At 39.6% G+C, this 25,323-nt stretch overlaps 4 protein-coding genes and 1 pseudogene across 16 annotated transcripts in view; 3 read left to right on the top strand and 2 right to left on the bottom strand.

Annotated features, from left to right (window-relative positions):
- LOC115435836 (uncharacterized) overlaps window positions 1–25,323 on the top strand; it is a 1,131,008-nt gene that overhangs the window by 756,411 nt on the left and 349,274 nt on the right. The window lies entirely within an intron of this gene.
- The window catches only part of LOC115436331 (zinc finger protein 658B-like), a 763,626-nt gene that overhangs the window by 623,929 nt on the left and 114,374 nt on the right, over window positions 1–25,323 (bottom strand). The window lies entirely within an intron of this gene.
- The window catches only part of LOC115436291 (zinc finger protein 239-like), an 887,505-nt gene that overhangs the window by 788,973 nt on the left and 73,209 nt on the right, over window positions 1–25,323 (top strand). The gene's annotated exons all lie outside the window — the stretch shown is intronic.
- The window catches only part of LOC115436250 (zinc finger protein 850-like), a 194,820-nt pseudogene that overhangs the window by 128,734 nt on the left and 40,763 nt on the right, over window positions 1–25,323 (bottom strand).
- LOC115436244 (protein NLRC3-like) overlaps window positions 2,136–25,323 on the top strand; it is a 43,590-nt gene continuing 20,402 nt past the window's right edge. Inside the window, exons 1-7 of the mRNA XM_030159040.1 lie at window positions 2,136–2,228; window positions 13,530–13,649; window positions 13,732–13,836; window positions 19,031–19,141; window positions 20,098–20,167; window positions 20,321–20,525; window positions 20,610–22,395. Of these exons, the coding sequence (XP_030014900.1) occupies window positions 13,531–13,649; window positions 13,732–13,836; window positions 19,031–19,141; window positions 20,098–20,167; window positions 20,321–20,525; window positions 20,610–22,395 (2,396 nt within the window). The 5' untranslated portion in view covers window positions 2,136–2,228; window position 13,530. The remainder of the gene's footprint in view (window positions 2,229–13,529; window positions 13,650–13,731; window positions 13,837–19,030; window positions 19,142–20,097; window positions 20,168–20,320; window positions 20,526–20,609; window positions 22,396–25,323) is intronic.

Below are 25,323 nucleotides of genomic sequence, written 5' to 3'. Positions count from 1 at the left end.
TCCTATATTGCCTGTGTATATCCTATATTAGACTTGGACAGACTTTATTGTCTATCATATATACAAGTATATACAGAATGAAATGTCAATGCTTTTCCCCACTACAGTATGAAACTAGAAAAGTACAGACCTCCGCCAAGGCAGATCAGTGCCCCCCCCCATCACTATCAAAATGTAATCATTTGTTCCTTGTGCCAGTATCAACATTTCCTGAAATTTTCATCCAAATCCGTCCATAACTTTTTGAGTTATCTTGCACACGGACAGACAGACAGACAGACAGACAGACAGACAGACAGACAAACCAACGCCGGCAAAAACATAACCTCCTTGGCTGAGGTAGTAACAGAATAAAAGTAGAACAGCAGTGGCAGAGCACAGACCTCATTCAGTCCCAGTCACAGACACTGGGAATGAGTCCGACCCACAGGTTCAGGACCTGCATCCAGGTAAATACACTTCTATCAGACTGACACAATATGAACTCAGGATAAATATGAAGATAATTGATTTAATAATTATTTACTTAGTGATTCCTGTGACCTGGACACATGTGATCACTGCTTTCACTGTCAATCAGCAGCGGAAATAAACCACGTCTTTTTCATCTGAATTCAGCGGAGATTCATAGTTTAATAATGTACGTTTGAACATTTCAGTCTGGAAAATGTTTATGGAAATGGACCAATCCAAACATTTCCCATAATCTGAGAATGGTTTTTGTTGTCCTCAGGTAACTCAACATGAGTTCAGTCAACACCTGTCAATCATGTGCAGGGACTGATGAACCTGGATCCAAACTCTAAATGTGTCTGACTACTGCAGCAAATATTCAGCACTGGCACTGACACCTGGGGTCCTCCATCTGGATCTGTGAGACCCCCTTTGGAGGACCAAAAACCTCCAGGCCCCCCTCAACCCCAACAACATTGGAACAGTGGTGCAATTAGAACTGTGATTGAAAGAAACATCAATATTGGAACAATACTTTAGGCTTTTTTTTTTTTAAATCATTTGTTAACTATAATTAACGCTCCTGCAGTCTTTTGTCAGAAATGACCTGTGGTTCTGTATATTCCTACACTCTCTCTCTCTCTCTCTCTCTCTCTCTCTCTCTCTCTCTCTCTCTCTCTCTCTCTCTCTCTCTCTCTCTCTCTCTCTCTGTTCTCGTCAGGTTAAACGGACCCTCTGAATTCCAATTTTGAGTATAAACTGCCCTCCCACTGTCTTTGTTGGGTCAAAGAGGGCCTATCGTGCTCAAGACGAAGGCAGCAGAAGGGTTAAATTAATAATTGAAGTTCAAAATAACTTTGATTTTTGCTTGAACAATATAAATAAACTCAGACTGCTCCCTGAGACAATATTTTTACAAACAAAAATAGGAAATGTGCAGTTATCTACAACTATGACCATGGCAGTAGATTGGTTTGGTGGACGTCCCTAAAATGAGTCCAGGGTGCTCCAACGCTCAAACATTAGTTCCACCTGATACATGTTCTAACCTGAAGAACAAAACAAACACCCAGGACTGATCCCATGACCCCCCTGGTAAAACTTCACACCTCCCCTACGGGTCCCGCCCCACAGTTTGAGAACCACTGGATTAGACTGAACTAACATTAGTCCAAGTTCAAGTACAAGCCTGGACTGGCTGGAATCTCCAACACACAACCACTGCTCAGCAACACTGGAAACCAACAGGAAACAGGTCAAAGGTCAACCCTGTGAGCCCCTCCCAGCTGAGGAATCCTCTGTACCACTGAACCCAAACCCATCCTCTATGGACTCATTTATGGAGGAAAGGTGTTGGTTCTGTCCTCATTTACTGAGGTTTTCATCTCAGGGCAGGTTTGACCTGCTGACATAAAGGATGGAAGAAGAATACGAAGAAAAACTGAAGATCTGTCACTGAGGATTCATCCCAAAGTCAGTGGGATCTAGTTTGGGTTCTAAATGTGATAGAAGTGGAGGAAAAGTTGGACCCAGATAATGGTTCAATCAATCAGTCAATCAAACTTTATTTCTATAGCACTTTTCATACATGTTACATGTAGCACAAAGTGCTTCATGTAGTGGTTCCTATCAGTCTATGAAGGAACAACAGTAGAAACTGTTGTAAACATGTTCTCTGTTCTGACTCCTCCTCCTCTCATCCACTTCATGTTGGCTTCATTTCTACTTCCTCTCCAAACGGCAGCAGCTGTGAGTCTCTGCGTCTCTGCATGAAGGTAATGTTGGACCTGTTTGACTCTCACTTCCTTCACTGTGGGTTCTTTACTTCAGCAGAAACAGTAGAAACTGGATGAGCTTTAATCCATGTGTTGGAGTCCGTCTGAAGTGACTGTGATGAGACCAAGCCTCAGAGTAGAAGCTGATGTGAAACTCAGGGGTTGAACTCAGTGTTGTTGTTGTTGATGATGTTACTGAGGGTCAGGGTTTTTCTCCTCACTGGTCCACTAAACTCCTCTGGACTATTTAGATTAGACGGGACTGTGTGTTGAACTGGAAACTTTACCATCAGTAAAAGTACAGAGAAAATCAACAGTCATTAGATTCAAAATGGGGGAAGTCAATGTCAGCCGCTTTGTGACAATGATTGATTTAATGTTATGCCACAGAAACAGATACTTAAAAACAAGAAGTGATTTAAAGTGTTTCCTGTTGATGTTTCTGCAGCTGACCCACGTCTGAGCCTCAGGCGGTTGTGGACCAGCTGAACCACCGTAAAGGGGGGTTAGATTCACTGTCCCACATTCATCAAAAATAAGTAAGAAAAGTTTATTTAAATCAAACTTTTCACAGAAAGAATTCACAAAGTGCTTTTGAGTCAAATCAGAAGTAGGATCCACAGACAAACACAGACACACAGCTCCGTCCACAGGCATAAAAACTAAAGAACATGGTCTGAAAACCCACAGCTCATTCAAAGCCTGTGGAAATAATAAGGTCTGCAGCTGGTTTGGAAAAGAGTCAAAAGAATTTAAAGGGCAAAGTGATTAGAAACATCATCCTTAGTCTGGGGCAGTGCTTACAGGCTCCGCCCCCTCAAGTGTTGAGGTGGATGTGGGGATGACCAACTGGTACTGACACCATGATCTAGGAGAGCACGTTCATGTGTTTCCACAACACAAATTAGTTCAAATCCTCAGACCAGGGGCCTGTTTCACATAACTAGGATAAGGGATTAAGCCGGGATATGTTGGCTATCCTGGCTCAATTTATCCATGATCCGGTTTCACAAAAGCAGGATAGGGGAAAGCAGGATATGTTTTGATATAAGTTACCATGGAGATTTAGTCTGTGGAGCTAGCCTGGTCCAGACCAGGCTAAGTTCCAGGATTTATTTTATCTCCTCCGTCATCTCAGTCAACAGTCACCACAAATGGAAACAAATAGTTATTCCACTGCCCACTACACAATGGAATCACAGTACCTAGACCCACTGTCAGTATATAAACATTTGTGATTATTAATTTCAATAATTTTACATAAATGATGATTTTAGATGATTTTGCAATCATTAAATCAGTTCAGTTCAGTTGTGTTTATTCAGACATTTCAAACATTAGACATTTATGCAGATACAATGTTTAAAAACTAGAGTCTGTAAAGGAATAGGCTGAAGCCTAAGATCATTCTGCTGACGCCCCCATTCATATCACCAAACAAAATGAAATAAAATAGTTACCAACGCCTTTAGCTTAGTAACAACAGAAACAACAAAAAACTAAACAATTCAATAGTTTGAGTGAAAAAATGAACATTCACATTCATATATTTTCATGACATTTAAACCTAGTTTTAAACATAAATAGTGTTGCACAGTCTTTGAACTCAGGATTGAACTTGTTCCAAACATTTCCTCCAACACACAGACTAAATGTGTTCATATTTGTTCTAACAGAAGGTTTATTGAACACATGACTTCCTCTGAAATTAGAAATAATTTCCCATATTTTAATCAAGCTCTGAATATGAACAGGCAACAGATTTTTTTTTTTTTTGGAACATAAATTGGGTTGTTTTAAAGTGGACTAAGTCACTAAACTTTAAAATTTTTAATTTGATCATAAACTGATGTGTGTGTTCCCTATAGGACACTTGATTATCTTTTCTGAATAATGTTGATTGGATTTGTATTAGTTCTGTCAGTATTCACCCACACCTCCATGCACTACAACATACAACAATGTCACTTCTTTTATATAGTTATTCCAAGGAATCTGATTACATTTCAGTCTGTGTAATATTTATACTTAGGTAACTGACAGTTTCCCATAGACTATATACAGCATATAAATATAAATACACAAAGAGTAATATGATGTTCCTTTATTGAATAAGGATCAGTTAAAGCAAGTAAAACCATCAGCTCCTTTAAAACTGAAGTCACACAGAGACTGTACAAGATGGAAAGAACAGAACCAAAACATAGAACAGATAGAACAGAAGAATAAATACACATTTAAAGGTAGAATACAGCCCACATGTCTGCACACTGAAAGAAATACATGTCTGTACACTGAAAGAAATACATGTCTGTACATTGAAATAAATACACATGTCTGTACACTGAAAGAAATGCAAGACAAATCTATACGTAACAAATGACCAGACCAATGAATGGATGCAGTAGCCTCCCTGCAACACAGTACACACAGTATACACAGTATACACACAGTATATACACAGTATAAATACAGTATACACACAATAAACACACAGTATATCCACAGTATGTAACACAAACACCAATACAGGCCAAATCAATTTAAATTGAATAACAAAAAAAAAAAAAAAAAAATCTTCTGCCCCTGCAGGACATATTTACCTTAAATCATGCATGTGAACTAAAATAATCAAACACATATTGGTCCCTGGCCAGCTGACCAGCTGCCCACTGTGGTCATCAGGGAAAATGGCAGGATTGTCCCAGTCCATGTGTGATGCACTTTTTTTTTTTTTGGGGGGGGGGCTCCCTCCCTCCCTCCCTCCCTCCCTCCCTCCCTCCCTCCCTCCCTCCCTCAGGCCACATTGTGGAGGACAGTCCAGGCCACAGTGATGTCACATGACCTCAAAGGGCTGACCCTTAAGTGGTGAAGACAGTGAAAGCGTTCCTTCAGGAGGTCAAAGGTCATTTGGATCCTGGTCCTGGGCATGACTGTAGGCCTGCTGTGGTTCCTGGGGGTCTGTGTATGGTGTCAGGAGAAAAGGCTGGTAGGTAGACCCCCTGGCCCCCAGAAACAACAGACAGTTCACCTGTCAACACAAAACCTCAGCATCACAACCTCATAAATACAGTGACATTCTGGACACAGATCTGATGGAAACAGTGGTTGTTAATAGAGGTTGTGTGGTTCACCTTGTGATCGGCGCTGACAGATTCCAGAGGTCCAATAGACTCAGGAGTCATGGACTGAACCAGAACGAGAACCAGACCACTGAGACACAACACTGATGAGACAGTCAGCATGGACCATCTGAAATGATAAGATGAATATTAAACCAAACAATGAACAGTGTTCCTTAACCCATAAAGGCCCAGCACTACTTTAATGTCAGTTCACAAATGAATGTTCTCTATATCTAACCTTTCTTACGTGATTTATCTCCATTTGTTATAATATTATCTTCTGTAGTTTGTATTTTATCAGTATAAATCAGATATTTTCCTATATTTAATTCACTGATCATGTAGAAGTTCATTAAAGCTCAGATTACAGTTGATGGTTCTTCTATCAGAAACAGATCAAACTGAATAAACTGTCTTTTTCAGTCCAATCTGTCATTAACTGAACATAAACCCAGTGTGTCCATCCACTGTCATTGATCCAACTCCATGGGTTTTACAGGTGAATCAATGCTGTAGAAGATGAAGGTGTTTCCACGTTCACTACGGAGCCTCTGAACGTGGGTCATATCTGATGACCATGAAAAGATGAAGAACTGTATTTTACACCAATTATTGACATGGATTAATAGGATTAGTGGATCAACAGGCATTAAACAGTTTAGATCAGTAGTGATTGATGTTTGGGTCTTTATGGGTTAATTAACAATATCAAAGTCATGAATCATGATACGATAAAACAAGATAAGATAAGATAAGATAAGATAAGTTAACTTTATTTATCCCAAAGGTAAATTCACTGAAGTCAGTGAGCTCATCTATTTATCAGAGTTCTTCAGTCTGATGCAGTTCCATTTACACAGTTTCACTCACATCTACAGTCAGTTTAACTTACAATTTCACAACTCCATTTTTGGAGGTGTTAATTAACTTTTTGGGTTATAATTGTGATGGTTTCAGTGAAGCAGTCAGTGTGTGTTTGTGCACTACTTACTCATTCAGGTGGTCTGTGATCCTTTACTGCTGTCTCTGGTTGTTTTTGTAACTGTGGTGGTGTTGTCTTTCTTTTTGATTTGGTCCTTTACTTCCTCGTTAGCCAAAATGAGGAGTTTTGTGTCCGACGGGGTAAAGTCCGCTGCTCTAGTTACCATGGTGAATCAGTGAATCTGTGATCAATGTCGGAGTCTATTTGAGGAAGCCGGGTGCACGCACTTATCCAGGATGAGTTCAACCTGGCTTGATGAATCCATGTCCGTTCATCCTGGCTTGGTCTGTGTGAAACCGATAAAGCCTGGACTCCCATGTTTTGGATTCGTTGAACACGGCTTAGTCAGTCATCCTGGATGACGGAATCCTAGTTTCATGAAACAGGCCCCAGGGCTGACCATCAAAGCAACGGGACATCAGGACCTGCCTAAATATGCACACCACTTTTATTTGGCATTAATTGGCGTGTTATCTGTTCCATTATAAGCTTTCCATATGTGTGTTCACGGTGCGTCAAACTCCACGCCCTGAGGGTGAGTGTTATGTGAACTGGAGGTCTGGGAGTAAATTGATACGCCGTCAAATGGCATCTAATAGCACGCAAAAGGACAAAAATGTGTATATATAGCAGCCAAACACCATAAGAACTGGTGTGACATACAACAGGATTTAATCAGATCAGTGTGGATCAGAGCTGGACTGCAGTAGGTCTGTAAACAGCTGGAAACGAAAGCAGTACCACACCAGATTCAAATATGGACTGAGTCCATTTCAGTGGAACATGTAATAGACAGATCCAGATGTGCTTTGAATGAACAGCACAGACTCAACAGTTTGAGCATCATGTGACCAAAACACCCCAAACTGTGGTATTTGACAGACACACTGTCCTGGTTTTGTGTTCCTCTGAACAGCTGAGTTATTTCACAGATATGAGGACTCCTATTGGAGGATCCAACACACTGACCTTTGACCTCTGATGTCACCCTCAGGCCTCAAATCTAAACCAATCAGCTATTGTGTCCAAATAAACCACACAGGGGCGTAGAATTGCGTAGGGACGCTAGGGCCACGTCCCTACCAATATCCATCCACAACTGTGTTGTCCCGGTCAATACAACCAGGACAAAGTCAAAGATTACAAGTCAAAGATTATGGCATACAAAGGGTTAACAGTCGGTCTCTGCTAGAAGTCCCGCCTCTAACCTAATTATCACTCTCTGATTGGCTCTGTGGTTTTGCTATCGTACATGTGATTGGCCATCCCCGCTGTTACTCCATCTACTTGTAAAAGCTACAGTTACCCACTAGTTGGACCGGACAGGAGGCAGTTCGTATCTCCAACCACTTAGCGTAAGTTGTCAACATGTATGCATTTGTTCTGCCTGGGTCACGTCAGCTAGACGGATTTGAATATCAGAGGCAGGGCCGGACTGAGACTCATTTTCAGCCATGGAGTTTCATACCTCAGACCGGCCCACTTTAGATCACGACCAATTATTATTAAAATCATGGAATTATAACCTTACATGTTAGGTCTACACAGTGTTCTGCAAAGCCTTGTAATTCAGTGTATTTTCTAAAATATTTCCAATTCAGCGCTAGCAAAGGTTGCTTCACAATGTGGATTTATTTCAACAGTGAGTGCACATCCACATCTCCAACATAATTATTTCTCACAACACAACAATAACAGAATCTATATTTTTGTTCTTATAAGTGTTAACATTTTTCAAACCTTTAAAATGTTTGAAATGAAATAAAAGAATATATAAAAATATTAAATAAAAAAATAATTACAAAAAATAAAGCTTCCTGCACTTTCTAATAACTATCATTTTTGTATCCTCTGCAACAAAAGATTTCCATCACAACTTACTTGCGGTTTGTTCCATCTTTGCTATTGAAAACTTTTGGTATAGTTATATTAGGGGTTTGATGAGGATGATAAGGAAAAAATGTCTGTATGTCCTGTGACTGAGCGTGAGCAAAGCAGTCAAAGCTAACAACAGACTCATCTTCATCTGTGTCATTTGTGCCTAGTGGTTCAGGGTTGTGCTGCTGAGCTGCTCCTCTGTCATCAGTAGACTCTGCTCTCCCTTTCACACTTCATCCAGTTTCTCTAGACTCACCTGCACCTGGATCACAATAAAAAATAATATCTACAGACATTTTGACTTACTTAACTAATTAAGATATTTACATTTGTCAGGACTATGGTTTGGGTCTAGAAAGTGGTTTTACTGGAACTAATGCTTGTTCACACAGTCTGTTCCAACAGCTCACCTTTTCCTTCCATCCTGACAGGAACAATCCCCTCATCACTACTGGCTCCTGGCTCTGCTTCTGACACTAAAGCACATTTTAAAAATGCTCATAATTCTCAGCACAAATCTTCTATTTTCAAAGCCTTGGTGTCAGTTTCATTCATGTTGTGCTGAATCATCTAGCATCTCAGAACACCTTTCATACTGAACAGGCCTACACCATACTCTTCATTGGAGCCTATTTCTTCTAATCCTCTTCCCTCTCTGAGCAGTCCTACCTGCCCACTCTGGACTTGTGGGCTCATGGCTGGTGTCTGCTGCTGGATCTGCTTTCTGACTCTGAGGAGCTACAAGACAAAGTTTCCCAGTTATGGGGCGTCGCATCATACTATTATTTAAATTGCATAACGTTATGTTACACGCCACAATGCCACACAATTCATTGACTCGATAATTAACTAACTTGAAAGGTGGTTTACCCGGTTCATCGTCCTCATTAGTTGTTTCCAACCGGAGGTCGTTTTTGTGAAAAAGTTGCAGATATCGGCACATTTGGCTGCGTTTGCTTCCAGAGCTTTCCTCTTCTTAATTCTTGCTAATTAATTCTTGGTAATCCAATTACAGAGGTATATAACCTTTTATAATGTTGAAAAATATTTTATGTTACTAGTAATAGCTAGCTGAACTGAAATGAAGCAAAGTTGGCTAATAACGGAACTGAAGATGATTAAGATATGAGATATCTGCTAAGGTGTGTTTTACTGCTGCTGAACTGGGTTATACATGTGTATATCTGATTTATTTATGTTTCTGTGTGGTTTATATATATTTCTATATGGTTTACTGCTAGTTGGCTGGTTTATTAATGTTTCTGTGTGGTTTATATATGTTTCTATGTGGTTTACTGCTAGTTGGCAGTTTGATATATATTTCTATGTGGTTTACTGCTGGCTGCTTTGTGCATCTCCTCTCATGCTTCAAAGGAAACTGTACTTAATGACACCTTGACTTACTTGGCAATTTCTCTATAAGATACACCTACATTTTTAAGTGTAATGATGGTCTGTCTCTCTTCTATCATTAATTACCTTTTCCTCTTTTCCATTTTTATAGTAACACACTACTTTCTGCAGTACAGTACTGTTCAAGTAATGCTCACAACGGTATGGTATCAAAGTGTGCTCCAACACTACTTTTATGCAGACAGGGGGTTGGAAGTAATTAAGAAACATTGGGACATCTGTAGGAATTGGTAGCACCAGCTTTCGAGGCTTGATAAACCTTCATTGCTGCAGAACTGCTTTAAGTTGTTAACCCATTTCTTGTTCACCTTTTTGTATAATTCTGAAATCTACATTATTTTTCATTTTGGTTTAACCTTACTTTTTTTTTTTTTTTTTTTTAACCTCTGGCAGTTCACTGCTTACCTTTGTACCATTTCAAGCTGTTCACTGGACTTGAACTGCTTGAATTTCAATACAAAACTGGAAATATTTGGGTGTTCCAAAACTTTTGACCAGTAGTGTATATGTGTGTGTTTGTTTGCATGTGTTTGTTTTTTAAAGGGGGGGGGGGGGGGGGGGGGCAGCACCAAATTTATATCTCGCCTTGGGTGCCAAAATCCCTAGAACCGACTGACTATGATTGTTTGCTTGTTTGATCAGCTCTACATGATGTGAAATTATGATCGCAAATGCAAAAAAACATCAGCTTTCAAGAGTGCTGCCTTGGAGCACTTTGGTGTCCCCACCAATGTTAGAATCAAACCTACTCCCTTGAAACTGCATGTTCATGTTTGAGTGCAGACACTTAAACCTACAGAACATTAATGTCATTAAAGGTATGCCGCTCATTGAAGCATTACAGACTCCAGTTCTTCAAATACAGATGGTTTTCTTTATTGATGCACAGATAGCAGTACGATGCTCCAGACCTTTAGGCTACATTCACCATCTTAACCATCGTTATCATCTTTAAGCTATCGTCCTGGTCATCACCATCACCATCGTAGAACTAGACACAGAATAAACAATAAATTTACAAATATAGTCTGTAAAATAACAAATAACATAAAGTTACAATATTTAATGGTATACTAACCACTTTGCCCTCTAGTAGCTCCAAATGGGAGGGAGTAATCTTAGTTCAAGCAGTCTTGTCAGCTTAACAACCTGTTAACATATGTGCTAATCATCTTCCTCTGAGCTAATGGCTAAACATCCGGGTTAAACGGAAGGTGACCTTATGCTACGCGATATACAAATAAAAGTTTGACATCTGGTGGGCAAAACAAGTAACTGCATTTACACAATACTACAGCATTTACAAAAGGTTCTAGGCAGGTTTCCAGTGGTCTGGGCATGTGCTAACCCATCCAAACATTAGCTGTTCAAATGGGTATCCTGTTCTAACTACATAACCCAAAGGAACTGATAAAACTGATTTGGTAGGTATTTATAAGGACTTTGATGACTGACTTAAATGATATATTTGTGGTTAAAAAATGCCAAAATAAGCCTGGTAACAGAGAAAAAAAACAAGAACATCAGTATTTTTGTACTTACACAAATGGTTAAAATGTCCCGTTCCTAACAAAACTTCACATAAAACACAATTAAATATGTGTAAATATATATTGAATATGTGTTTCTATGACACCAGTTAGTGTTGGAGCAAAAATTAGCCTTAATTCAAATTTCTTTTGGGGTAAAAGAAAGTAACGGATCCAACCAGACTATCATCTCAAAAGCAGTATTTAGTTTGAAGAAAACAAACACATAAGTTTTCAACTCCAGCTGTATTATATACAACATATGGAATATAAGGAACCAGGACATGTACATCATTAAATGGAGTACCTGGATGTTCTTCTTTTATCAGACATTGTTAACTAAAGATGACAGTTTGTACATTCTGCTGGAACTGAAACCTCACTGATCAGATCCTCAGGAGGAAACCCAAAGGAGGTTTTCTACCAGGACTTTGACTTTCATTGCACTTGGACTTTCCATATTCATAAACTTCCTCTAATCCAGGGGTTCCCACAGTGGAGTACCCGTACCCCCAGGGGTTACTGGAAATATTTTTGGGAAAAATCCATGCAATAAGTCATCATGTACCGAATACAAAACAAATAAATAGAATTAATGCAGAACTATAAAACACAATAAATACATTCATGTAATAGTTTTATTGTCAATTATCTTGTTGAAGCTTTGATAACATTTGAAGAACATTTATATTTTATAAGATTCAAAATGAGTTTATAAGAGTAGATTATTTTATGTTGATGAAAGGTTCATTTATTAATTAATGACCGATTTATTTATTTTTCTTATCAATGACAGGGGTACTCTGCTGTAAAACATCTATTTCAGGGGTACTCCACTGTAAAAAGTATTTTTCAGGAGGTACTCTGCTGTAAAAAGTATAGTTCAAGGGGTACTCCGCTGTAAAAAGTCTATTTCGGGGGTACTCCACTGTAAAAAGTTGGAGAACCCCTGCTCGAATAAGTACTTGAACACAAGGGCTGGTAGATGACATGCACCTAGTTAAGATATTTTTGTCAGGACATTTTTAAGAAAACTGGTTTTAAAAATTCTAGATAATTCACTTGAACCAAAACTTCTGTTGGACATGCGCCCAATGTTTTTGTTACATATAGCTAATCAATTCTATAAAGGAAATAAAAGTGACTAATTCTGACACACCCTGTTCTTCATCAATACATACGTTAGTGTTCATTTATATTTGTGTACACTTGGTTAGCTTAAATGTAATAGAACCATATGCTCAAGATGGTTTGGTCCAATATTTAGTACAAGTACGATAGTCGTCAGAAACAGATCAAAGACAAACACATGCAAAGTTCACTTAGTTATCTAAAATTTAGAAAACAACTGTATAAGGTACCTTAAAATAGCTATAAATATCTTTACTTTCTGAGATTTTTACTCTCCAGTTCCAAGAAAAACCATTAACAAAAACAAACAAACCCCCCCCCCCACACACACAAATTTCATGGTAACGGATCAAATGCCTAAAATATCCAGGCTCCAAACTTTAAATGCAATAAAAATGAGTTTTTGGAAAAGGTCATATAAAAATCTGACCACAGTATGTTGGATACACAGAATAAAAAGGAAAATACGAAAAAAAAAAAATACTTCATGCATTACATTTTTCAAATCTTTACAATATTTCAAAACAAAGAATAAATTGCTTTTCAGATCTGCCCGTCTTCAAATGGATGGAACTTTTTTTATCAAGTGGAATTTTTCAAAACCAAAAACATCAAAAAACTACACAAAATTTGGAAAAAAATGAGGTATAATAAAGTATTGGAGGACAGTTTGAATGTTTGACCACACATGTATACCTCCCCTTGACCAGTGAACACAGTTCAGATTCACTTCAATGACCTCTTGTCATGTGACCTCCGTCATGTGACTTCCACTCTGGACTGGCTTAGTCCTTCAGGTTTTAATGGAAATCTGAGAAACCGTCATCACGTGGTCATCGTTCATCATCACCAACGTATTTTCTTACTAGACTTTGAGAATCAGCTGTGCTTGTCCTACCCCTCAGGTATCATTATCAGCTCCAGGAGGACATCTAGTGGACTGACAGTAGAACTACAGCAGAACCAGCGCGCGCGCACACACACACACACACACACACACGGATCCGCCATTACACTTCAACTCACATTCACATCACAAACAGCACCCACAAACACCTTCATGAAGTCACATCTACATTAAACACACACCATATGAGATGTGGGACGCAGGTCTTGGTCTAAAACCCTGAGTCTGGTTTATCTCTGACCCGCTGGTCCACATCTGACTCTTCTCCATCATATAACCACGTCTCGAACTCTACTGTTTTCAGTGTTTGTTGTGTGACTGATGTGGATTCAGCAGAATGGATCAGTGTGAGGACAGAGAGGAGGGAGCCTCTCCCCCAAAGACCACTGACAGGACCCCCCTAGGACCAGGACCTGGACGTGGACCCGGACCCGACAGACCCCCCAAAGCTCAGAGGTGAGACCACCATCTGGATCTGTCCACCACTGTTCTCCATGTCAGAGCTCAGCACTAAAACCACTGACATCACTATTCACAGACCTGGACCTGGACCCGGACCTGGACCCAGCTGTGTGTCCATGAAGAGTACTGACTCCAAGGACTTTGGTCTTAACTTCAAACAAGATCGTTCATCAGAGTCAGCGTAGGTGGTCCTCATTCAGACCTTTAGACCTCAGTGCCACACTAAACCACTTGTATATAAATGTTATTCTGACCACAGACTCTATGGATGAACCGATCCTCCAGGACTCAGCAGGAAACTGGGTTTGGATTCCCTCATGTGATGTAGAGTTGTGTGTGTTCCGGTTCAGTTTTCAGTGCCATGTTTCCATACAGTAGTAGGTCTATCCATCAGCTGGATGGAAATCTGATGGTTGGCTGTGGACACACGGGTCGAAATAGTCTGTCATTAGATTCACCTGGTTGGACTCAAGAACATCTGACCAACACATACAGTAACTACATTATTGATTTATACTCTAGAATTATTTATCACCTGATTAATTTAGAATGAACTCAATGATCTTGATGATGATGATGAAATTCTTTATTCAGTTATCACATAATAATACAACCAGTGTCAACAACAACACTACAAACATTACAAACAGGTTAATGACTGAAAAGGCACAGGCAGAAGCAGAATGCTTATATTAATGCCTGTCCTACAGAACAAACTCAGCTACACAGCATTCAATATAGGAAAAAACAAAACAAAACAAAAAAAACCAAAAAAAAAACAATGCATACAACCAAACAAACAAGCAAAAACATAAAAAGGTGAAAATAAACCAGAAAAACTGAAAACTTAACCCACCAAATTAATGGTAATTGAATGTAGAATCAAAAATAAATTATTTAACAATTACTTATTAGAGCTTAACAATTGTATCCTTCAAAAATTTCTTTATGTACCATTTTTTTAAATATCAAAAATGGGCTACACATTCTTAAATCCATGCTGGCCTCATTCCATAGTTTAACTCCAACAACAGATATACATCTTCTTTTAGTCTCTTTTTTAGCTTTTTGTTCAACAAATTTACAGACATCTCGCAAATCATATTTAGACTCATGTGCTGAGTGAGAAGAACCTTTGTACACAGACAAGAAGTAACTTTAATTTGGCTTTATATATTATTTGCATTATTTTATAGTAAACCAAATCATTAGATTTCCTAATATGGGATTTAATAAACAATTCATTAGTATGTTCATAGTAACCGACCTTATTAATAATTTGTATGTCTCGTTTTTGTAGGAGGACTGTAGTATTTACAGTTGTTTTGTATGTCAAGCCCCACACTCCCACACAATATGACATATGAGGAAGTATAAGTGAACAGTAAATCATATGGAGTGCCTTGTGGTTGAGTATATTTCTGGACTCAGGGACGTGCACAGATAGACCTGAGGTGTCCCTCAAGACCTGCCCCTCTGGCCTTGGTGCCCTTCTGGTGATGTTTTTTTTTTTTATTTTATTTTATTTTATTTTTTTTAATTATTTATATTTTTCCTCATTCAAAGAAGACAATAGAGTCCGCATCGACATGACATTATAATCATATTTTAATATTAAGTTAAATCCAAATAATTTCCAGTGTCTCCTGTCCTTCCCCCAGTCCTCCTCCTGTCACTGCCTCTCTCTCCTGCTCAAGCTGCTCAGTGCGGTCAGATCTCCACTATTGCTGATCACACATCGCATGGCCTCGACTTTTTGCAAGAGACAAACTGGTCAGAATAGCGGTGCCTTTGACTTACAACTGTTTAAGCAAATCTTTGTCCCGTTCCCCACAAGTTTGGCTGGTTAGTGTAGCCAGTAGTCCAATACTAGTGTGTGTCGACTGATTAGCTGTCACAAGCGGAGAGGTCACAGAGGTCACAGAGAGGTCACAGAGGTCACGGCCCAGTGATGCTAATTCAGTGCATTTGATAATGTGAGGAGAGATGGAGGATCAAACCAGCAAATCAATGAAAATCCTCTGCTACTTATTTGCGTGAAAAGTTGTGAGTACCCGGTATATTTCCAGAGTCACAAATCTATAATAGCCTATGAATCCAAACTGTGTCTAAAAGTGCGTATTGTTGTGGTGTCAGGCTGAACAGAGGCAGTGGAGTTTGTAGTTTGTAGTTTGTGGGGAGTGGACCAGAGGAGCAGATCAGACATGAACACCCAGACACTAGGCTTCATGATACATTCACATTGATTGGAGTATTACACATAATATGAAAGTTAAATCAAATCCCCTTTTTTGGAAATTATTGGGATGTGAAGTTTCAGATTATTAAATTATTGTCAAAGTCGTTGTTTGTCATTATAATAAGTTACACAAGCATGAAAAAAAATCTGTATGTCTACAACACAGGCGTCCAACATGTGGCCCAGGGACCAAATCCGGCCCGCCAAAAGGTCCAATCCAGCCCCTGGGATGAATTTGTGAAATGCAAAAATTACACCGAAGATACTACGAATCAAGGATGTTGAAATCATTTTAGGTCATTTCAGTCTAAAGTGGATCAGAACCAGTAAAATACTTTCATAATAACCTGTAAATAAGGAAAACTGTCAATTTGTGTCTTTGTTTTAGCGCAAAAAAAGTAAAATTACACAAAAATGTTTACATGTACAGACAAGCTTTTTACAAAAAATGTGAATATCTGAAATGTCTTAAGAGAAGTATGTGGAATCTTAATATTCTCCCTGTTAATGTTTTGTGTATTTGTAGATCCACTGTGATCTCTAAGTTGTGATTCACTTGTATAAATGATAAACTATGGTGTAATATTGTTAACATTGCACTTATTTTACTAACAAATTGCCAGGTTGTTCATATTTGTTCATGTTATGTTCAAGTACAATTCGTAGATGTAAACATTTTCATTACAGAATTTACTTTTTTCACTCAAAAGTTCTTATCCTATTATTTATATTATTTCACTGGTCCGGCCCACTTTAGATCATATTAAGCGTATGTGGCCCCTGAACTAAAATGAGTTTGACACCCCTGGCCTACAATGTTCATTGTAGTGCACAATTTGATGTTTCTTATTCATCACTTGCAGCAAAATTCCAAGAAAGGAAAGAGTAAAGAAACAGAGGGAAAGAGACTTGCAGCAGGCAGCCCAGAGTACCAGCTCTGTTCTGTCCTGGATCAAGTCAAATGTCAGTCCTTCTGCACAGTTGTGTCAGTGTGCAGTCCTAGATTGGTTCTATGATATTGGTTTGTTCAGGTTGATAGAGGCTGTTCAGTAAATTACTGATTGTCATGGTTATGTGACTCACGTTTGGCTTTGTAGAGTTTTACATGGTTGGATGGTTCATAATCCTCCTCTGGTCATTTTTTTGCTCCTGGACTCTTAAGGCCTGTGCTCACTGTACTTTACAAGTAGAATGTTTTTTGTTTATTTTTTTCTAGTTATTTAGTGAAAAGTGTAAGGCCATTGCAGTAGCAGTACATTGTTCTGTAGAATTCTAAAATATGTGTAATACTGAATAAACAGTGATGGCAAGTTATTGCGGACCAATATTTATGAAAACGCTGCAGATCAGGATTGTCGGACTCAGGAGACGGGTGCCCTTTTTCGTTGGCTAAGGACCTGGCCCTCTAAATGTCTGTGCACACCACTGTCTGGACTTATACAAGATTGCCATTGACTTTGCAATCTTTCCTTTTATATATCTAATATGTAGTTTCCACATTAATTTGTGATCAATAACAACACTAAAAATTTTATATCAAACACTCTTTCAATTTCAGCATCACATATTTTTAATGTAATGTCCTCATTGATTTCTTTTCAATTTCCAAAAACCATAAATTGAGTTTTTTTAAATGTTAAGTGAGAATCTATTGACATCAAACCAAGTTTTAAGAATTTCTAAATCCCTTTCAACCGTGGACAAAAGTTCCTTTAGATTTTTCCCAGAACAGTACATATTTGTGTCATCTGCAAAAATAAAAAATTTTAATGATTCAGTGACATTACAAATATCATTAATATAGAGCAGAAAAAGTTTTGGACCAATCACCGATCCTTGGGGTATGCCACAGGTGACCTTCCTGTATTGTGACATAGTATTGTTAATTTGTACATATTGCTCTCTATTTTCCAAGTAACTTTTCAGCCAAGAATAAGCCACACCTCTTATCCCATACTTCCCCAGTTTTCTCAATAATATGCTGTGATCTGTAGTATCAAATGCCTTCTGTAAATCAATATAAATACCAACTGAATATTCCTCATTTTCATTTGCCTTTGCTATTTCTTCTACCATCTCCATTACTGCATTGTCAGTAGTTCTATTCTCCCTGAAGCCATATTGATGTTAACTCAATATTTTATAGTTTTCAGTAAAAAGATCCAGTTGTTTAGCAAATAATTTCTCTAATATTTTTGAGAACTGGGGAAGAAGGGACACTGGTCTGTAGTTATCAATGCAGTGCTTATCTCCATGTTTGAATATTGGTATAGCCTTTGCTGTTTTCATGTTATTTGGAAAACACCTTTTTGGAAGGACAGATTACATATATAGGTCAGAAGGCTTACAATTTGGCCAGTGACTTCTCCAACAACTGCCATATCAACTGAATGCATATCTATTGATGCTTTGTTTTTGAATTTTCTTACTATCTCAGTTAAATCAGTTTCATCAATTCCATGAAGGAACATAGTATTGCTGTTTCTTTTAATGAGATTATCAAATACATTTTGTTATTCTCAGACACAGTAATTTTACTGGCAAAATTACAACCAACCCCTACAAAGTAATTGTTGAACTCTTCAGCAATGCTTTTTAAAGTGTCTACTGCATCACCTGAGCCATTTAAGAAGTAATTGGGGTATTCTGATTTGTTGTGTGTATTTCGAATGATATGATTAATTACTTTCCAAGTCATTTTGATGTTGTTTTTACTGTCCTCTAACAGTTTGTTGTAATATTCCATCTTCTGTTTTCTTATAATGGAAGTCAGTGTATTCTTATACAACTTATACTTTTTCTCATTTTCACTGGTTCTTCGATGTAAAAATTTCTTATATAAAGAGTTTTTCTTTTTACACTTTTGTAGGCACTTAGTCATCCAAGGTTTTCCTTTGTATTTTCCCTTCACCCAACACTTTCTAATAGGACAACGTTTTTTGTATAACTCTGTAAATATAGACAAAAATGCATCATAGGCCTGAGTAGGATCTTGATCTAATGGTTCTTTGACTTTCATTGATCTGTGAGTTTTTGGATCAGATTCACACTTTATTGATCTTCAGTGTATTGATAATTTTCTTATTGTTTCTACAGTTTCTTTAAAAACTAAACACTTTGTTTTCCTGATGACCAGGATCCACCAGAGACCAGAGTCCTCTGGACCTGATCCTGGACCTGGATCCAGTTGTATGTCCTTCAAGAGTGACTGGTCCAGGAGGTACCCACCAAATTTTTCCACAGAAACGTAAGTTTGATGTAAATGTCCGATTTGTCGACTGTTTATTAAATGGATATTAAACATTGACTTTAGTTTAAAGTTTAGAACGTGTTCATTTTCAGCTGATTCTTGACATCATTGAGTCTGTTTCCATGACAATAAAAATCCAATAACTATTAGTAATCAGATCATTGGAAGATCCAGACCTGACACCTTTACATGCACTTAAATGTGAAACTCCTAAACCCTGGTTTAGACGCTCCAGTCCATTATGGGATGTCTTTGGGAGTTTGTCCGTACATAGTGATGATAGAATCCAACTTCCTGTTATTGTCTTCAACTCCCGTTTGACTGGGTAACTTCTGTTCTGTATGACTGTAATAGTTTGTGCACATGTGCAGATGGAACAGAACTAAATCCATCCCATGAACCTGTAAACATGCATGAAGACATGGGAGGACTGGAGACAAATCCAGCTGTGTTCATCTGACAGATTGTAATCAGATTACTGCTGTGATCTGATCAAACACATCAGATTAGACTGTGTACATGGTCACTGGAAGAATCTGACAACTCCACAAATCAACTCACCATTGGGCGTCTCCATGGTTACTGCCCATTCTGCATTCTGATTGGCTGACAGGTGTCCCTTTGTTTAGTCTTCTAGTGACTGTTCAGTAAATCTTCTTCAGTGTCTGAAATGACATTTCTATGGGACTAAACTCAGTTCAGTCCTGCTGCCATGATGTGGCTGATGGGGATCCGGAGAAACTGAACTCAACTAAACCTGTTGATCAACTCAAACAGTGAGTGTGAAGCTCCAAACACACTCACATGTTGATTCTCAGTGGGATCAGCAGGACCAGGACACCTTTCCCACTACAGGGGGTCATGTGACTCATGTTGATTTCCAGGTGTGTCCACCTGTTGGTGTCAGTGTGGACAGACATAATGTGAGCTCATTGTTGATGTTTGGTCCACAGAGTGGAGCAGCAGAGCTCAGAGGTTCCCACTGGTCTACAGGATCAGACTCAGCTGGACTCCATATTTAAGGTGTGTACATGTCCAACATCTACTGGTCCATCTGTTCTGTCCAATCATCTCCTGCTGCTGGTTTCAGACCAGTGGACATCACTGTGTCCAACATGGACCTGCGCTTTGGTCCATGGGTGGACTTTGTGTCTTTCATCATGTTTTGTGTTCCAGCTGCTGGAGGAGAACATCTGCACTTTTGTCAAGAACGAACTGAAGAAGTTCCACCAGGTTCTGAGTACAGATTACCCAGAATGCTTAGAGAGTCTGAGTGATGAGGATGAAGAACAGAGGAGGAGCTCAGAGGCTTTTCTGAAGATCACACTGAACTTCCTGAGGAGGATGAAGCAGGAGGAGCTGGCTGAGCGTCTGCACCGCAGTAAGACCATTCTGTACAGATTGAACAGATGAAAATACTTGGATTTACTGTGAGACTGATGGTTTTATCTGGGTCTGCATTCAGGAAGTCAGTCTGGAGTTCAGCAGCGGAAACTGAAACGTAACCTGCAGCAGAAGTTTGAGCGTGTGTTTGAGGGCATCACCAAAGCAGGAAACCCCCAAACCCTCCTGAACCAGATCTACACAGAGCTCTACATCACAGAGGGAGGGGCTACAGAGGTCAACCAGGACCATGAGGTCAGACAGATTGAAACAGCATCCAGGAACCCACACAGACCACCAACAACCATCAAATGTGAAGACATCTTTAAAATACCACCTGACAGAGATGAACCAATCAGAACAGTGCTGACAAAGGGCGTGGCCGGCATCGGGAAAACAGTCTTATCACAGAAGTTCAGTCTGGACTGGGCTGAAGACAAAGCCAACCAGGACATCCACTTCATATTTCCATTCACCTTCAGAGAGCTGAATGTGCTGAAACAGAAGAAGTTCAGCTTGGTGGAACTGGTTCATCACTTCTTCACTGAAACCAAAGAAGCAGGAATCTGGATCTTTGCAGACCTCCAGGTGGTGTTCATCTTAGACGGTCTGGATGAGTGTCGACCTCCTCTGGACTTCAACAACACTCAGATCCTGACTGATGTTACAGAGTCCACCTCAGTGGATGTGCTGCTGATGAACCTCATCAGGGGGAACCTGCTTCCCTCTGCTCGCCTCTGGATAACCACACGACCTGCAGCAGCCAATCAGATCCCTGCTCAGTGTGTTGACATGGTGACAGAGGTCAGAGGGTTCACTGACCCACAGAAGGAGGAGTACTTCAGGAAGAGGTTCACAGATGAAGAACAGACCAACACAATCATCTCCCACATCAAGACGTCACGAAGCGTCCACATCATGTGTCACATCCCAGTCTTCTGCTGGATCACTGCTACAGTTCTGGAGGACGTGTTGAAGACCACAGACAGAAGACAACTGCCCAAGACCCTGACTCAGATGTACATCCACTTCCTGGTGGTTCAGGCCAAACTGAAGAACATCAAGTATGATGGAAGATCTGAGACAGATTCACACTGGAGTCCAGAGACCAGGAAGATGATTGAGTCTCTGGGAAAACTGGCCTTTGAGCAGCTGAAGAAAGGAAACCTGACCTTCTATGAATCAGACCTGACAGAGTGTGGCATCGATATCAGCTCAGCCTCAGTGTACTCAGGAGTGTTCACAGAGGTCTTCAAAGAGGAGAGAGGACTGTACCAGGACAAGAGGTTCTGCTTCATCCATCTGAGTGTCCAGGAGTTTCTGGCTGCTCTTCATGTCCATCAGACCTTCATCAACACTGGAGTCAATCTGCTGTCAGAAGAACAAACCACATCCCAGAGGTCTGGATCTGCACAGACACTGTTCTACCAGACCGCTGTGGACCAGGCCTTACAGACTCCAAATGGACACCTGGACCTGTTCCTGCGCTTCCTCCTGGGTCTATCACTGCAGACCAATCACAGACTCCTACAAGGTCTGATGAAGCAGACAGGAAGTAGCTCAGAGACCAATCAGGAGACAGTTGAGTACATCAAGGAGAAGATCAATGATAAACTGTCTGTAGAGAAAAGCATCAACCTGTTCCACTGTCTGAATGAACTGGAGGATCAGTCTCTGGTGGATCAGATCCAACAGTACCTGAGAGATGGGTGTCTCTTCCTTCTGTCTCCTGCTCAGTGGTCAACTCTGGTCTTCATGTTACTGTCATTAGATAAAGATCTGGATGAGTCTGACCTGAACAAATACTCTGGTTCAGAGGAGGCTCTTCTGAATTTGCTGCCAGTCGTCAAAGCCTCCAACAAAGCTGTGTGAGTCCAGACAGAGTGGAGTTTATTGAATTTAGAGTCTGGTTTAGGACATTTTTATACCTTATTCATTCATTGTCAAACCATGACACTGATCATATTAATCAACATCATAACTTGATGGAATTCACATCCAATCCACTTCATGTGTATGACAGTAGGAGCACATCTGATCCAGTCCATCAAACATGTGAGTTCGTTTATGGTGGACCATGGATTTAGATCCTGTTTGGTCTTCAGTGCTGGTTCCAGATTATCTTTAAATAAATCTGTAAATGTACGTGTTACTAAGACCCTCAGATAAATAAAGGGGTCATAACTATAATCATAAATGAACAGCAGTGAAGGTCCATACGGTTTGTCTGAGTGTTAACAGGAAATAGTAGCTCTGTGATACACTGACTTTATAACCTGATATTTGACCAAAACTAGTGATTATCTGTAGAACTATTGGAACTGAAATGACGTGAGGTTTAGTGAAAATCAGTTTATTCTGCTGCTGTTTTTAATAGAACAAACCAATCTGTTCTGTTTCTGCAGATTGCCTGTCTATGGCCTATCAGAAAGAGGCTTTGAAGGTCTGTCCTCAGTTCTCAGATCCCAGTCTTCTAATCTGAGATATTTGGATCTCAGTACCAATGACCCAAAGGATTCAGGACTGAAGATCCTGTCAGATGGACTAAGGAGTCCAGACTGTAAACTGGGGACTCTCAGGTCAGATAAAGTTAGAATCTGAATTCAATTCTTTCTGATCTTTTGATCCTGACTGAGTTTTATTAAATCATGTTGTATTTGTTTAAATGAAGGTGTATTAGATCTAGAGCTGCACAATCAAGTCAATCACAAGCAGTGGCAGCTCGTCAGTAGAGGGTGCTAGGGCGCTGCCCCACCTGTCTCACCTGAGGAAGAAGATGATGGGAATCACCTAAAATAATTTTACAAAAACATGAATATTTAAATAAACAAGTAATACATGATACAGGCCGTGAGTACTGTGTATAATCTGCACTCAAGTGGAGTTTAAACATGTTTTCTGTCGTTTAGCAAACAGTCAATTGACGTGTTTCCTGTTCGGGGCAAAAATCTGTGCCCAAGGCTCTGCCTTTATCATAATAGACTCTCGTAATAAATGGCGCGTATGCAGTAGACCCCCTCCAATACAAGAGATAGGAGAACCTCTGCTCCACCCACAGGAGTAAATGACAAATCCCAAAAAGAATCAAGACCTTCCTCAAAAATGGAATCAGTGAATAGGTCCGTAAGTAAAACTACTGAGCCATGACTAAGACGTTGGATAGATCAGTGGATAACACAACTGGTTTAGATGCAGGAGGAGCGAGGTCGATTCACGCCACAAGAGATACTATTGATTTGTTTTTGCCCTTAGGTTTATTTTCTATTTTTTTACTGTCATGTGACCTACCCGTACTACCTTCACCCCTGGTCTAAATGCATTTTCCATATTATCAGTGGAAAACAGACTCATCAAGGACATGTCTTACTTTAACAAGAGAGTCATAGAAAAATGTGCATGTTTGAAGGATAGACGGTGAAATTTACATACAATGGAATTTCCCCTTGTGGGACAAATAAAGGCATACCTTATCTTATCTAAAAAATACATGACTAAAAGTACAAAGTAAAAGTACATGACACATACTGTGTATTTTTATTTTAATTGAAATGAATATTTTAAAATAGTGGTGCATGTACTTTAGCGTATCCTAGTGGTGATATGTGGTTATAGTGCAGCTGAAAACTGAACTGGATACTGCACCACCAAAAAATAATTTCACCAGCTGCCACTGATCACAAGTGTAGTCACTATATCGACCTGTGTAATTATAAAATGGAAAAAGACAACAATTTAAAGGTCAGGATTTAGGTGGATTTATGGTGATCCAGATGGAAAACTATAAAAGCACTTGGAGAGCGCAGACCTCCGCCAAGGCAGATCAGTGCCCCCCCAATCACCACCAAAATTGTCTCATTTGTTCCTTGTGCCAGTATCAACATTTCCTGAAATTTTCATCCCAATCCATCCGTAACGTTTTGAGTTATCTTGCACATGGACAGACAGACAGACAGACAAACCAACGCTGGCAAAAACATAACCTCCTTGGCAGAGGTAATAAGATTAAACAATGACTCAAATGATATTCTCCGCAGTTGTAAATGGCACTTAACAGTTAACCAAACATCAAAGAACAGACTGCTATTGCCGAACATACAGTCAAGTCTGTTCCCCATAAACTACATATGGTCGAACTGACTATAGACCTAACGTACTAAATAACTTGCCGTTACTTGTCGTAAACATGTATGAGTCCCAAACACATTCAGATACTGATTTTATACCACAGAAATAGTGAAAGTATGCTTAAGACACGGGATGAACGAAACCGAAACTAAACTAGCGAGCGGCAGCATATTCAATCAATGTCAATCAAATGGCGGCGCAGCAATAGAGGGTATGCACATACGTCACTCCCCCCCAGGCCACGCCCCTCAAAGTCAGACTGAGTGGCAAAAACCAACCTGCTCAACATGACAGAGTATAGCAGTAAACACAGTGAGACCGGAAAAATGTGAAATATGAAATTAAATTAAGGACAGTTGGACTCAACATGGATCCATACGAGCTGCCAAAGAACAAGTGGTCCATGAACACTGACATGTGGACAGAAATGGAGTATCCTGACATCCAGGGTGGAGGGGATCATCGCTATTTTTACCTGAAACAAATATACACGGTTTCATCGTTACTGACAACCAGGGTCCAAAACTAGGCAGCGAACCAATTGATCCAAAGTGCATTTACAGCAGACTGTGGACTGACCCCAGTGAATATATGCATGATCTACTGGAACTGAGGAGATTTACTGAGTCTAGTTAATATCAAGTACTTTATCCAACACAGATACTACTGCT

The sequence above is a fragment of the Sphaeramia orbicularis genome, chromosome 16 (assembly GCF_902148855.1).
Source record: "Sphaeramia orbicularis chromosome 16, fSphaOr1.1, whole genome shotgun sequence".
In the NCBI taxonomy this organism is placed as follows: domain Eukaryota; kingdom Metazoa; phylum Chordata; class Actinopteri; order Kurtiformes; family Apogonidae; genus Sphaeramia; species Sphaeramia orbicularis.
Note: the sequence above shows the minus strand (reverse complement) of the source record. Positions and strands in the feature narration are given on the sequence as shown.